The sequence below is a fragment of the Heptranchias perlo genome, chromosome 7 (genome assembly GCF_035084215.1).
Source record: "Heptranchias perlo isolate sHepPer1 chromosome 7, sHepPer1.hap1, whole genome shotgun sequence".
Classification (NCBI taxonomy): domain Eukaryota; kingdom Metazoa; phylum Chordata; class Chondrichthyes; order Hexanchiformes; family Hexanchidae; genus Heptranchias; species Heptranchias perlo.
Window position 1 is genome coordinate 2,834,428 of NC_090331.1, and position 14,597 is coordinate 2,849,024.

The 14,597-nt window shown below is 50.2% G+C and overlaps 1 protein-coding gene across 8 annotated transcripts in view; it reads right to left on the bottom strand.

Annotated features, from left to right (window-relative positions):
• The window catches only part of tns1b (tensin 1b), a 611,533-nt gene that overhangs the window by 13,890 nt on the left and 583,046 nt on the right, over nucleotides 1-14,597 (bottom strand). For all 8 annotated transcript variants that reach the window (XM_067986941.1, XM_067986942.1, XM_067986943.1 and 5 more), the window contains 5 exons: nucleotides 13,876-14,007; nucleotides 10,193-10,285; nucleotides 5,688-5,765; nucleotides 1,643-1,714; nucleotides 565-733 (listed from right to left, as the gene is read on the bottom strand). In XM_067986941.1, the coding sequence (XP_067843042.1) occupies nucleotides 565-733; nucleotides 1,643-1,714; nucleotides 5,688-5,765; nucleotides 10,193-10,285; nucleotides 13,876-14,007 (544 nt within the window). The remainder of the gene's footprint in view (nucleotides 1-564; nucleotides 734-1,642; nucleotides 1,715-5,687; nucleotides 5,766-10,192; nucleotides 10,286-13,875; nucleotides 14,008-14,597) is intronic.

The following is a 14,597-nucleotide window of genomic DNA, read 5'->3' on the forward strand; positions in this document are numbered from 1 at the left end:
TACACGCACACGTCCACACGCACACATCCACACACACACATCTACACGCACACGTCTACACACACGTGTCTACACGCACACATCCACACGCACACATCTACACGCACACATCCACACGCACACATCCACACGCACACATCCACACGCACACACCTACACGCACACATCCACACGCACACATCCACACGCACACACCTACACGCACACATCCACACGCACACATCCACACACACACACCTACACGCACACATCTACACGCACACGTCTACACGCACACGTCTACACGCACACATCTACACGCACACACCTACACGCACACGTCTACACGCACACGTCTACACGCACACACCTACATGCACACATCTACACGCACACGTCCACACGCACACGTCCACACGCACACGTCTACACGCACACAACTACACGCACACATCTACACGCACACGTCTACACGCACACACATACTCACTCTCACTGATACAGAGATTCAGACACACCATCTTATCATGGAGAGAGAGAGGGTCCAGCAGTCCCCCGGACGCTGAATGAAGTCTGAGCTCTTACTTTCTCTGATTGTCGGTCAGGGTGATTCCCTGGGAGGACACTTTGAAGTGAACCACCGTGGCAGTTGGCTGCGGCTGGAGGGTGAGGCTCTCAGAAATGGCTTTGGCGATTGCTTGTGGCCCTGTCAGTGACTCCATGTCCACAGAATTCACAAACAGCACATTGCACGCTGTGGGGTAAGAAACAAAAAGGATATTATGACATGTTGAGAGATGGAGGTTGGCTGTGAGGGCAGGGTCTGTGGAATTACCCCAGTGACAACCAACTCCTACGGTGGTCTGTGGGTGGACGATACTGCCTGGTGCAGCACCAAACGATCCAGACCGAGGGTCCCTGGCTTCAAATCTCGATGTGAGGCGTTTACTGATTTCAGTCTGGGCAGTGGGATGAGCATTGGAACCGCGGAGCTCTCCCCCCATGAGGGGGCAGGTATCAGTCACCTTCCAGTACCTCAGGCAAGTGTCCGTCCTTCTTGTGGGACACTGAGGGCTGGATTTTCCTGCCCTGACACCAGCCTAGCTTCCTTGGTTGGGGACCTCAGTGGGCTGTTGCAGGACTCCCCCCTGCCCTATCCCTCCAGCTAGCGAAAGGCCACCTACATCCCACAGCGGGACCAACACTATCAGCAGGTTAGCGATGGTGGGGAGACGAGGCTTCTGATCGGCCCACTCCCTCTAAATGCTGCGTGTGGGGCCATTCCCACCATTAGCACTGGCCTACTGCTCGTTGGGAGTGGTGGGAATGGGGGATGGGCAGGGGGGGAAGCTGGGCCTCCCTCCCCCAGTGGCAGGGCCAGGGCAGTGAGGCAGCATAACCTAATTCCTCCACTATCCCAGACAGAATAGCGGAGGAAATTTCAGCAGGCTGTTTGGCTATTGGAGGCATCACAGCCTGGCCTGATCCTGCCCTCTCCCAATGTCGACACATATACACAATTGCTTTGGCTAGCGGAGTTACTGTGTAGTGACAAGGGGCAGGAACCATGGCTGATTTTCCACACTCCCTAACCCAGGGGTGCTGAGAACACCTGTAGCCCCCGCCTCTGCTGTGAGCTGTGGACGGCGGTTGGAGGACTCACCCGCACCCTGCTTCAGAAGCTCCGTGGCCGAATTTGCCGACACAGCTGGTTCAGGAGTTTTATCCACTGGATCTGAAAGAAAGACTTGCATTTATATAGCGCCTTTCACAACCGCAGGACGCCCAAAACGCTTTACAGCCAAAGAAGTACTTTTGAAGTGTGGTCATTGTTGTAAAGCAGGAAACGCAGCAGCCAATTTATGCACAGCAAGATCCCACAAATAGCAACGACCGGATAATCTATTTTAGTGATGTTGGTTGAGGGATAAATATTGTCCAGGACACCGGGGAGAACTCCCCTGCTCTTCTTCAAATAGTGTCATAGGATCTTCTACACCCACCTGAGAGGCAGACTGGGCCTCGGCTGTATCAGAGAGTGGGGGTGTTACAGAGGGGGATTTATAGGGTATATCAGAGGGAGTGTATCAGAGAGTGGGGGTGTTACAGAGGGGGATTTATAGGGTTTATCAGAGGGAGTGTATCAGAGAGTGGGGGTGTTACAGAGTGGGAGTTTATAGGGTTTATCAGAGGGAGTGTATCAGAGAGGGGGGGTTTATAGGGTTTATCAGAGGGAGTGTATCAGAGAGGGGGGGTTTATAGGGTTCATCAGAGGGAGTGTATCAGAGGGGGGGGGTTTAAAGGGTTTATCAGAGGGAGTGTATCAGAGAGGGGAGGTGTTACACAGATGGGTTTATACAGTTCCCTGGTCAGTGAGTGTACGAGTGTTTGTTACAGAATATATCGGTGGGGTGGGTTAAGTATTGGGCCTGGGCTTAGATTCACTGTGGATCTGCACCAGGCGAGAGTCAGCACAATCACAATAAATGTGATTGTGGATATTTTTCAGCGTTGGGTCTGGATTGGACAGAGTTAAAAGTGAATTGTCATAGAGTCATAGAGTCATAGAGTTATACAGCACGGATAGAGGCCCTTCGGCCCATCGTGTCCGCGCCGGCCATCAAGCCCTGTCTACTCTAATCCCATATTCCAGCATTTGGTCCGTAGCCTTGTATGCTATGGCATTTCAAGTGCTCATCCAAATGCTTCTTGAATGTTGTGAGGGTTCCTGCCTCCACAACCCTTTCAGGCAGTGAGTTCCAGACTCCAACCACCCTCTGGGTGAAAAAGTTCTTTCTCAAATCCCCTCTAAACCTCCCGCCTTTTACCTTGAATCTATGTCCCCTTGTTATAGAACCCTCAACGAAGGGAAAAAGCTCCTTAGTATCCATCCTATCTGTGCCCCTCATAATTTTGTACACCTCAATCATGTCCCCCCTCAGCCTCCTCTGCTCCAAGGAAAACAAACCCAATCTTCCCAGTCTCTCTTCATAGCTGAAGCGCTCCAGCCCTGGTAACATCCTGGTGAATCTCCTCTGCACCCTCTCCAAAGCGATCACATCCTTCCTGTAGTGTGGCGACCAGAACTGCACACAGTACTCCAGCTGTGGCCTAACCAGTGTTTTATACAGCTCCATCATAACCTCCTTGCTCTTATATTCTATGCCTCGGCTAATAAAGGCAAGTATCCCATATGCCTTCTTTACCACCTTATCTACCTGTTCCGCCGCCTTCAGGGATCTGTGAACTTGCACACCAAGATCCCTCTGACCCTCTGTCTTGCCTAGGGTCCTCCTATTCATTGTGTATTCCCTTGCCTTGTTAGTCCCTCCAAAGTGCATCACCTCGCACTTTTCCGGGTTAAATTCCATTTGCCACTGTTCCGCCCATCTGACCAACCCATCTATATCGTCCTGCAGACTGAGGCTATCCTCCTCGCTATTTACCACCCTACCAATTTTTGTATCATCAGCGAACTTACTGATCATACCTTTTACATTCATATCCAAGTCATTAATGTAGACCACAAACAGCAAGGGACCCAGCACCGATCCCTGTGGTACCCCACTGGCCACAGGCTTCCAGTCACAAAAACAACCTTTGACCATCACCCTCTGCCTTCTGCCACTAAGCCAGTTTTGTATCCAAAGTGCCAAGGCACCCTGGACTCCATGGGCTCGTACCTTCTTGACCAGTCTCCTGTGGGGGACTTTATCGAAGGCCTTACTGAAATCCATGTATACCACATCCACTGCGTTACCCTCATCCACACGCCTAGTCACCCCCTCAAAAAATTCAATCAAATTAGTCAGACATGATCTTCCCTTGACAAAGCCATGTTGACTATCCCTGATTAATCCTTGCTTCTCCAAGTGGAGACTTGGAGAACCAAGTGTGTGAGGTGGAGTCCATATCCTGTTTAGAATGTCAGGATTCCACCCTTGAGGAATGGGAGTGAGGTCGGCCCCACCTTCCAAGGCGCAGACATTCCCGAGAAACCCAGGCCGGGGCTGAGGGGAAAGGGACAAATTTTGGTTTCTCAGGGATGACGATTTCAGTGAACGGAGAACGGGAAGTGTCGGATAATCTGGGCGCGGAGCCTGAGTGTGAGCGGGGTGAGGGGACAGAGTGTGATAGGGTTAACGGAGTCTCCCTCCCCCAGCACGGAGCGGTCTGAACACAGCCCAGATCACTGCCACCAGTCAGCAATCCGAAAGGGCAGCTGGACTCTGCTGGTCAGATTTACAATGGGGTTTTCAATCTGCAGCCACTGAAACCCTCCCCCAGCCTTCCCCAAGGAAACTAAACAGTATCAGCAGCTGACCCACCACGAGAGGCATCACAGGTGAGACCAATGCTGTCCCCACCAGGTATCCGACCTCCCAGCAGGGTCATGGGATCGCGATCAGGAGCAGGACTGAATTCCCCTGCCGCCCACTACCTCCAGCACCTTTAACATCCAATAAAAACGTCCCAAAGTGCTTCACAGAGGGCTAATCAAAGAACAAAACGAGGGGCACTGAGGCCAGTTTTAACTGGAGCTGCTTCCCAGCGCAGGCCCTGGGCTACAGAGAGTTAAAAGTATGTCCAGATGTTTCCGCAGTGCGCGGTGTTTACGACTCTGCCTGGATCCACCCAAGCACAGAACAATAGAGGGATGTGAGTCCATGCCAAACAACAGCAACAGGGAGCCTTTCAACAGGGAACGTCCGTCTCTGCTTCTTGAGCAGGAGAATCTCAATGCTGAAAATGGAATATTCAACATCATCAAACACTCCCGGGGCTGGGACAGGGGGTTAGATACAGAGTAAAGCTCCCTCTACACTGTCCCATCAAACACTCCCAGGGCAGGTACAGGGTTAGATACAGAGTAAAGCTCCCTCTACACTGTCCCATCAAACACTCCCAGGGCAGGTACAGGGTTAGATACAGAGTAAAGCTCCCTCTACACTGTCCCATCAAACACTCCCAGGGCAGGTACAGGGTTAGATACAGAGTAAAGCTCACTCTACACTGTCCCATCAAACACTCCCAGGGCAGGTACAGGGTTAGATACAGAGTAAAGCTCCCTCTACACTGTCCCATCAAACACTCCCAGGGCAGGTACAGGGTTAGATACAGAGTAAAGCTCCCTCTACACTGTCCCATCAAACACTCCCAGGGCAGGTACAGGGTTAGATACAGAGTAAAGCTCCCTCTACACTGTCCCATCAAACACTCCCAGGGCAGGTACAGCACGGGTTAGATACAGAGTAAAGCTCCCTCTACACTGTCCCATCAAACACTCCCAGGGCAGGTACAGGGTTAGATACAGAGTAAAGCTCCCTCTACACTGTCCCATCAAACACTCCCAGGGCAGGTACAGGGTTAGATACACAGTAAAGCTCCCTCTACACTGTCTCATCAAACACTCCCAGGGCAGGTACAGCACGGGTTAGATACAGAGTAAAGCTCCCTCTACACTGTCCCATCAAACACTCCCAGGGCAGGTACAGGGTTAGATACAGAGTAAAGCTCCCTCTACACTGTCCCATCAAACACTCCCAGGGCAGGTACAGGGTTAGATACAGAGTAAAGCTCCCTCTACACTGTCCCATCAAACACTCCCAGGGCAGGTACAGGGTTAGATACAGAGTAAAGCTCCCTCTACACTGGCGCCATTGATTTCCTCTTTCGCGGTTGTGACAGTAGTGTTGATGTTTACCTACCTCGGCTTGGGATGACGAGTTTGCAGGGCAGGGCCAGTGGTGTGATGGAGTGCTGGTAAACCAGGGCAGACAGGCTCCCTAGGAACAAGAGACAGAAATCAGGAGGCAGAGAGCCGAGCCACACACAGACACACACACACACAGACACACACACACAAACACATACACATATATACACAGACACACACACACAGACATACACACACACAGACACACACACACAAACACATACACATATACACACAAACACACACAGAGACAAAGAGACACACACGCATAGAGACACACACAGAGACATACACACACACATAGAGACACACACATACAGACACACTTAAATAGAAACAAGCAAACACAGACATAATGACACACACACATATATAGATAATGAGCTGGAATTTGCTGGAGTGGGGCATCTTGCAACGTGTCCCATTAGGTGGACTTTTTCCTCACCCTTCAGCTTGAAATGTTTTTGCCCCGTGAGTTGCTGGGAGTGCGAGCTGATAACGGCAAGGTGAGGGTAACGGGGCATCTGGGGCCTTAGTGAACGATGGGCCCAACAGTCTGTCTCCTTAATCAGTGAGAATTAATGATCGAGAAAGAAACAGAGAAACGACAGAGAAGGAAATCGGGTGAATTAGAGTCAAATCAGGTACAGAAAGAGAAATAAAGAGGGAAAGAAAGAATGGATTAAGAGAGAGAAAAAATAGAGACAGAAAGGAAAAGTAAGAAAAAAATTTAAAACTTATAAATGTTTAAAATCCCGAAGAATAATCCACTACCTGAAGGAGTGAGGCTCCACAGTTTCAATTGTTCCCTCCCTTTCTGGGCCAGAGAGATTGATTGGCATTGCATTAACAAATATCCCCTCATTAAATTATCTGCGGTGACTTTAATGGACAATTAATGTGCAAATCCAGCAAGTTCTGAAAAATAACGGGGAGGCTAAGGACAAGATGCCGTTTACGTGAAGCAAATGGTGGAACAGCGTAAATCGTCCGGGATATTGTGGAGATTCACAACTCACCGTGTGTCTCTTCATCCCCTGAACTCACGGTGTGTCTCTTCATCCCCTGAACTCACGGTGTGTCTCTTCATCCCCTGAACTCACGGTGTGTCTCTTCATCCCCTGAACTCACGGTGTGTCTCTTCATCCCCTGAACTCACGGTGTGTCTCTTCATCCCCTGAACTCACGGTGTGTCTCTTCATCCCCTGAACTCACGGTGTGTCTCTTCATCCCCTGAACTCACGGTGTGTCTCTTCATCCCCTGAACTCACGGTGTGTCTCTTCATCCCCTGAACTCACGGTGTGTCTCTTCATCCCCTGAACTCACGGTGTGTCTCTTCATCCCCTGAACTCACGGTGTGTCTCTTCATCCCCTGAACTCACTATGTCCTTCAGGATTCGGCCAGCTCGGTCAGTAGTGGTGCTACCGAGCCACTCTTGGTGATGGACATTGAAGTCCCCCACCCAGAGTACATTTTGTGCCCTTGCTACCCTCAGTGCTTCCTCCAAGTGGTGCTCAACATCAGCTGAGGGAGGACGGTAGGTGGTAATCAGCAGGAGGTTTCCTTGCCCATGTTTGATCTTATACCATGAGATTTCATGGGGTCCAGAGTCAATGTTGAGGACTCCCAGGGCCACTCCCACCTGACTGTATATCATTGTACCGCCACCTCTGGTGGGTCTGTCCTGCCGGTGGGACAGGACATACCCAGGGATGGTGATGGAAGAGTCTGGGACGTTGGCTGAAAGGTATGATTCTGTGAGTATGGCTATGTCAGGCTGTTGCTTGACTAGTCTGTGGGACCTCTCCCAATTTTGGCCCAAGTCCCCAGATGTTAGTGAGGAGGACGTTGCAGGGATGAAGAGATACAGGGTCAACTGGTTTGCTGTTGTCGTGTCCGATGCCGGGTGGTCCGTCTGGTTTTATTCTAATTATGACTTTTCGTAGTGAGATTTTACAACTGAGTGGCTTGCTGGGCCATTAAGAATCAACCACATTGCTGTGGGTCTGGAGTCACATATAGGCCAGACCGGGTAAGGGCGGCAGGCTTCCTTCCCTAAAGGACATTAGTGAACCAGATGGGTTTTTACGACAATCCGGTAGTTTCATGGCCACCATTACTGGTACTTATATTTTAATTCCAGATTTTTATTTAATTAATTGAATTTAAATTCACCAGCTGCCGTGGCGGGATTTGAACTCATGACTCTGGATTTTAGTCCAGGCCTCTGGATTACTAGTCCAGTAACATAACCACTATGCTACCGTACCCTGAATGACTCACTGCCTGACTCCCCAAAGCCTTTCCACCATCTACAAGGCACAAGTCAGGAGTGTGATGGAATACTCTCCACTTGCTTGGATGAGTGCAGCTCCAACAACACTCAAGAAGCTCGACACCATCCAGGACAAAGCAGCCCGCTTGATTGGCACCCCATCCACCACCCTAAACATTCACTCCCTTCACCACCGGCGCACTGTGGCTGCAGTGTGTACCATCCACAGGATGCACTGCAGCAACTCGCCAAGGCTTCTTCGACAGCACCTCCCAAACCCGCGACCTCTACCACCTAGAAGGACAAGGGCAGCGGGCACATGGGAACAACACCACCTGCACGTTCCCCTCCAAGTCACACACCATCCCGACTTGGAAATATATCGCCGTTCCTTCATCGTCGCTGGGTCAAAATCCTGGAACTCCCTTCCTAACAGCACTGTGGGAGAACCTTCACCACACGGACTGCAGCGGTTCAAGAAGGCGGCTCACCACCACCTTCTCAAGGGCAATTAGGGATGGGCAATAAATGCCGGCCTCGCCAGCGACACCCACATCCCATGAACGAATAAAAAAAAATACATGCACACATACATACATAGACACACATACATACACATGCATAGACACTCACATACATCGACTCACACTTACATAGAGAGACACACATACATACATGGACACACACATACATGTCCATAGACACACGGACACATGAACATACATGGACACACACATAGACACACACAAATAGACACACACATATATAGGACGCAGACACACTGATACAAACATACATTGACACACACACAGACATGACACACACAAACAGTCATGGATAATCACACACACATACAGATACATACATGGAGACAAACATACACAGAAACACAAATAGACGTGCAAACATACACAGACAAAGCCAGGATTCACTGATGGTATTTGATGACAGACTCACTTTATGTTTAACCTTGATCTTCCACTGTTCCCCCCGAGTTGATGACCCCAGCCCTGACCAGAGTCCCCGGCCTACAACCTTCCTCAGGTTCCTGCCGGCCTCGGACTGTCCCTGAGGCAGAATGTGTGAACAGGCCTGGAACTGACTCACTCTCTGATTCCCCCAGCCTCCTGTGACAAAGGGCCCCACCCCACCCACCTTCCCCACCACCCATCCCCCACCCCACCACCCATCCCCCACCCCACCACCCATCCCCCATGCCTACCCCACCACTACATTTCCAATTTTCGTGTTATCTGCAAACTTTGAAATTATCCCCTCTATACCCAAGTCCAGGTCATTAATATATATCAAAAAGAGCAGTGGTCCTAATACTGACCCCTGGGGAACACCACTGTAAACTTCCCTCCAGTCTGAAAAACAACTGTTCACCACTACTCTCTGCTTTCTGTCCTTTAGCCAATTTTGTATCCACACTGACACTGTCCCTTTAATCCCATGGGCTTTAATAATTGCTAACAAGTTTATTATGTGATATTTTATCAAATGCCTTTTGAAAGTCCATATACACAACAACAACCTCACTGCCCTCATCGACCCTCTCCGTTACTTCATCAAAGAACTCAATCAAGTTAGTCAAACACAATTTTCCTTTAATAAATTCATGCTGACTTTCATTTATTAGCCTACACTTTTCCAAGTGCCAATTAATTTAGTCCCGGATTATTGTCTCTAAAAGTTTCCCCACCACGGCGTTAGTCTGACTGGCCTGTAATTGTCGGGTTTATCCCTCTCCCCTTTTTTGAACAGGGGTGTAACATTTACAATCCTCCAGTCCTCCAGCACCGTCCCCATATCGAAGGAGGATTGGAAGATTGTGGTCAGAGTCTCCGCAATTTCCACCTTTACTTCCCTCAGTAACCTGGGATGTATCCCATCCGGACCGGGTGACTTTTCTACTTTGAGAACTGCCGACCTTTTAAGTCCCTCCTCTTTATCTGTTTTTATCCTCTCCAATATCACTCCTACCTCCAATTGCAGTATCCTCTTCTCTGGTGAAGACGGATGTGAAGTATTCCTTTAGTACCTCAGCCACGCCCTCTGCTCCATAAGAAGATCTCCCTTTTTGTCCCTAATCAGCCCCACCCTTCCTTTGACGACCCTGTTACTATTTATATGTTTATAAAAGACTTCTGGGTTCCCTTTGATATAAGCCGCGATTCTATTCTCACAGCGCTCAGCTTAACACGACTTGCCACTTACCAAAGTACGGCTCGTTGGGACAGCCCTTCAATTTCACACCCTTAGCACTGGTCTCGATGAGGAAATGTCGGACAAGCTCATTGGTTATGTCACCTGGACAATGGAAAACATTCTGTCGGTGATTTATACAATACATTAATCTGAGTGAGGAGAGGTAAATATCGACATGGATCTGGATCACACATCGGAGCATGAAACGCATGCCAGAGGATGCAGTACCTCTCTCTGACACTGAAGGGCAGTGGGCTACCTTGGCAATCACTGTTTGCAGGCTCGGGTTAGTGCACACAAGCCCCATAGAGTGCACACAGGCCCCAGAGAGAGTGCACACTGGCCCCAGAGAGTGCACACAAGCCCCACAGAGTGTACACAGGCCCCAGAGAGTGCACACAAGCCCCACAGAGTGTACACAGGCCCCAGAGAGTGCACACAGGCCCCAGAGAGAGTGCACACCGGCCCCAGAGAGTGCACACAAGCCCCACAGAGTGTACACAGGCCCCAGAGAGTGCACATAAGCCCCACAGAGTGTACACAGGCCCCAGAGAGTGCACACAAGCCCCACAGAGTGTACACAGGCCCCACAGAGAGTGCACACAAGCCCCACAGAGTGCACACAAGCCCCACAGAGAGTGCACACAAGCCCCACAGAGTGTACACAGGCCCCAGAGAGTGCACACAAGCCCCACAGAGTGTACACAGGCCCCAGAGAGAGTGCACACAGGCCCTGCAGAGTGTACACAGGCCCCAGAAAGTGCGCGCGGGCCCCAGAGAGTGTACACAGGTCCCACAGAGTGTACACAGGTCCCACAGAGAGTGCACACAGGCCCCACAGAGTGCACACAGGCCCTAGTGGGCGTACACAGGCCCAAGTGGGTGTACACAGGCTCCAGTGAGTGTACAGGCCTTAGTGGGTGTACAAAAGCTCCAATTGTGTGGGTGAAATTGGTCTTGGGTGTTAGTGTAAGACAGTGAACGGGTCGTACATTTTACACCCGCAGGAATTTATTTTCCATTAACAGAAAAGTAAATCGGGCAGCGTGTAAATCGGGCAGCGTGTAAATCGGGCAGCGTGTAAATCCGGCAGCCAATTTGCTATTGCACCTTTTGCACTAATGCCCGAGACGAATTCCAGCCCCAGAACTGTTTATGAACCGAAAAAGGATAATAGGCACAACAATCCCATCCCTTTTTGACCGATCTCAATCCCACCTACCCACCTTCTCCCCATATCCCTCAATCCCACCTACCCACCTTCTCCCCATATCCCTCAATCCCACCTCCCCACCTTCTCTCCATATCCCTCAATCCCACCTACCCACCTTCTCACCATATCCCTCAACCCCTGCTCTCCCCAGAAACAGATCTAATTGCCCCTCGACCCCACTCTCCACTCCAACCTCCTTCCCTGGGAGCCTATTTTACAATCTCGATTGACCTTTGGGTGAACAAGTTCCCCCCGATCCCTTCTCACTCCTCATAGAATCATAGAATCATAGAAGTTACAACATGGAAACGGGCCCTTCGGCCCAACATGTCCATGTCGCCCAGTTTATACCACTAAGCTGGTCCCAATTGCCTGCACTTGGCCCATATCCCTCGATACCCATCTTACCCATGTAACTGTCCAAATGCTTTTTAAAAGACAAAATTGTACCCGCCTCTACTACTGCCTCTGGCAGCTCGTTCCAGACACTCACCACCCTTTGAGTGAAAAAATTGCCCCTCTGGACCCTTTTGTATCTCTCCCCTCTCACCTTAAATCTGTGCCCCCTCGTTATAGACTCCCCTACCTTTGGGAAAAGATTTTGACTATCGACCTTATCTATGCCCCTCATTATTTTATAGACTTCTATAAGATCACCCCTTAACCTCCTACTCTCCAGGGAAAAAAGTCCCAGTCTGTCTAACCTCTCCCTGTAAGTCAAACCATCAAGTCCCAGTAGCATCCTAGTAAATCTTTTCTGCACTCTTTCTAGTTTAATAATATCCTTTCTATAATAGGGTGACCAGAACTGTACACAGTACTCCAAGTGTGGCCTCACCAATGCCCTGTACAACTTCAACAAGACATCCCAACTCCTGCATTCAATGTTCTGACCAATGAAACCAAGCATGCCGAATGCCTTCTTCACCACCCTATCCACCTGTGACTCCACTTTCAAGGAGCTATGAATCTGTACTCCCAGATCTCTTTGTTCTATAACTCTCCCCAACGCCCTACCATTAACGGAGTAGGTCCTGGCCCGATTCGATCTACCAAAATGCATCACCTCACATTTATCTAAATTAAACTCCATCTGCCATTCATCGGCCCACTGGCCCAATTTATCAAGATCCCGTTGCAATCCTAGATAACCTTCTTCACTGTCCACAATGCCACCAATCTTGGTGTCATCTGCAAACTTACTAACCATGCCTCCTAAATTCTCATCCAAATCATTAATATAAATAACAAATAACAGCGGACCCAGCACCGATCCCTGAGGCACACCGCTGGACACAGGCATCCAGTTTGAAAAACAACCCTCTACAACCACCCTCTGTCTTCTGTCGTCAAGCCAATTTTGTATCCAATTGGCTACCTCACCTTGGATCCCATGAGATTTAACCTTATGTAACAACCTACCATGCGGTACCTTGTCAAATGCTTTGCTGAAGTCCATGTAGACCACGTCTACTGCACAGCCCTCATCTATCTTCTTGGTTACCCCTTCAAAAAACTCAATCAAATTCGTGAGACATGATTTTCCTCTCACAAAACCATGCTGACTGTTCCTAATTAGTCCCTGCCTCTCCAAATGCCTGTAGATCCTGTCCCTCAGAATACCCTCTAATAACTTACCCACTACAGATGTCAGGCTCACCGGTCTGTAGTTCCCAGGCTTTTCCCTGCCGCCCTTCTTAAACAAAGGCACAACATTTGCTACCCTCCAATCTTCAGGCACCTCACCTGTAGCGGTGGATGATTCAAATATCTCTGCTAGGGGACCCGCAATTTCCTCCCTAACCTCCCATAACGTCCTGGGATACATTTCATCAGGTCCCGGAGATTTATCTACCTTGATGCGCGTTAAGACTTCCAGCACCTCCCTCTCTGTAATATGTACACTCCTCAAGACATCACTATTTATTTCCCCAAGTTCCCTAACATCCATGCCTTTCTCAACTGTAAATACCGATGTGAAATATTCATTCAGGATCTCACCCATCTCTTGTGGTTCCGCACATAGATGACCTTGTTGATCCTTAAGAGGCCCTACTCTCTCCCTAGTTACCCTTTTGCCCTTTATGTATTTGTAGAAGCTCTTTGGATTCACCTTTGCCTGATCTGCCAAAGCAATCTCATGTCCCCTTTTTGCCCTCCTGATTTCTCTCTTAACTCTACTCCGGCAATCTCTATACTCTTCAAGGGATCCACTTGATCCCAGCTGCCTATGCATGTCATATGCCTCCTCCTTCTTTTTGACTAGTGCCTCAATCTCCCGAGTCATCCAAGGTTCCCTACTTCTACCAGCCTTGCCCTTCACTTTATAAGGAATGTGCCTACCCTATGTGCTTATCCTCATTTCCCCATTTTTGACTTGTGTCCCTAGGATTTGAACCTTCCCCACACGGAGCAATTTGCTGGGATTTATCCGATTCCCTTCACAATCTCGGAGTGGCTGTGAGAGCTGAGTCCGTACCTTTCTTACTCTGCTGTACGATGGTCGGAGGGGGTGTGGAAACCTTCATCGCCAGTCCGTAGGCCCCACGGAACGAGTGGCTGTCTCGAATGATAAACGCTCCAGGATCCCGGTCCCTCAGGAGTGCAATCGCTGGTGGGGTCGTAGGATTAGAGGAGGGCACAGTTCAGAGTGTGGGGAGTGAGAGAGGGAAAGAGGAGGAAGGAGAGAGGGGAGAGGGAGAAGAGAGGGGGAGAGAGGGTGAGGGAGGAGAGAGAGAGGAGAGAGGGGGAGAGAGGGTGAGGGAGGAGAGAGGGGGAGAGAGGGTGAGGGAGGAGAGAGAGAGGAGAGAGGGTGAGGGAGGAGAGAGGGGGAGAGAGGGTGAGGGAGGAGAGAGGGGGAGAGAGGGTGAGGGAGGAGAGAGAGAGGAGAGAGGGTGAGGGAGGAGAGAGGGGGAGAGAGGGGGAGGGAGGAGAGAGGGGGAGAGAGGGTGAGGGAGGAGAGAGGGGGAGAGAGGGTGAGGGAGGAGAGAGAGATGAGAGAGGATGAGGGAGAAGAGAGGAGAGGGTGAGGGAGAGGGGAGAGGGAGAGGGGAGAGAGCAAGAGGAGGGAGAGAAGGGAGAGAGGGCGAGGGAGGAGGGAGAGGGGAGAGGGAGGGGGAGAGAGCGATAGAGAGGGGGAGAGAGAGGAGAGAGGGAGAGAAAGTGAGGGAGGAGGGAGAGGGGAGAGAGGGGGGAGAGAGC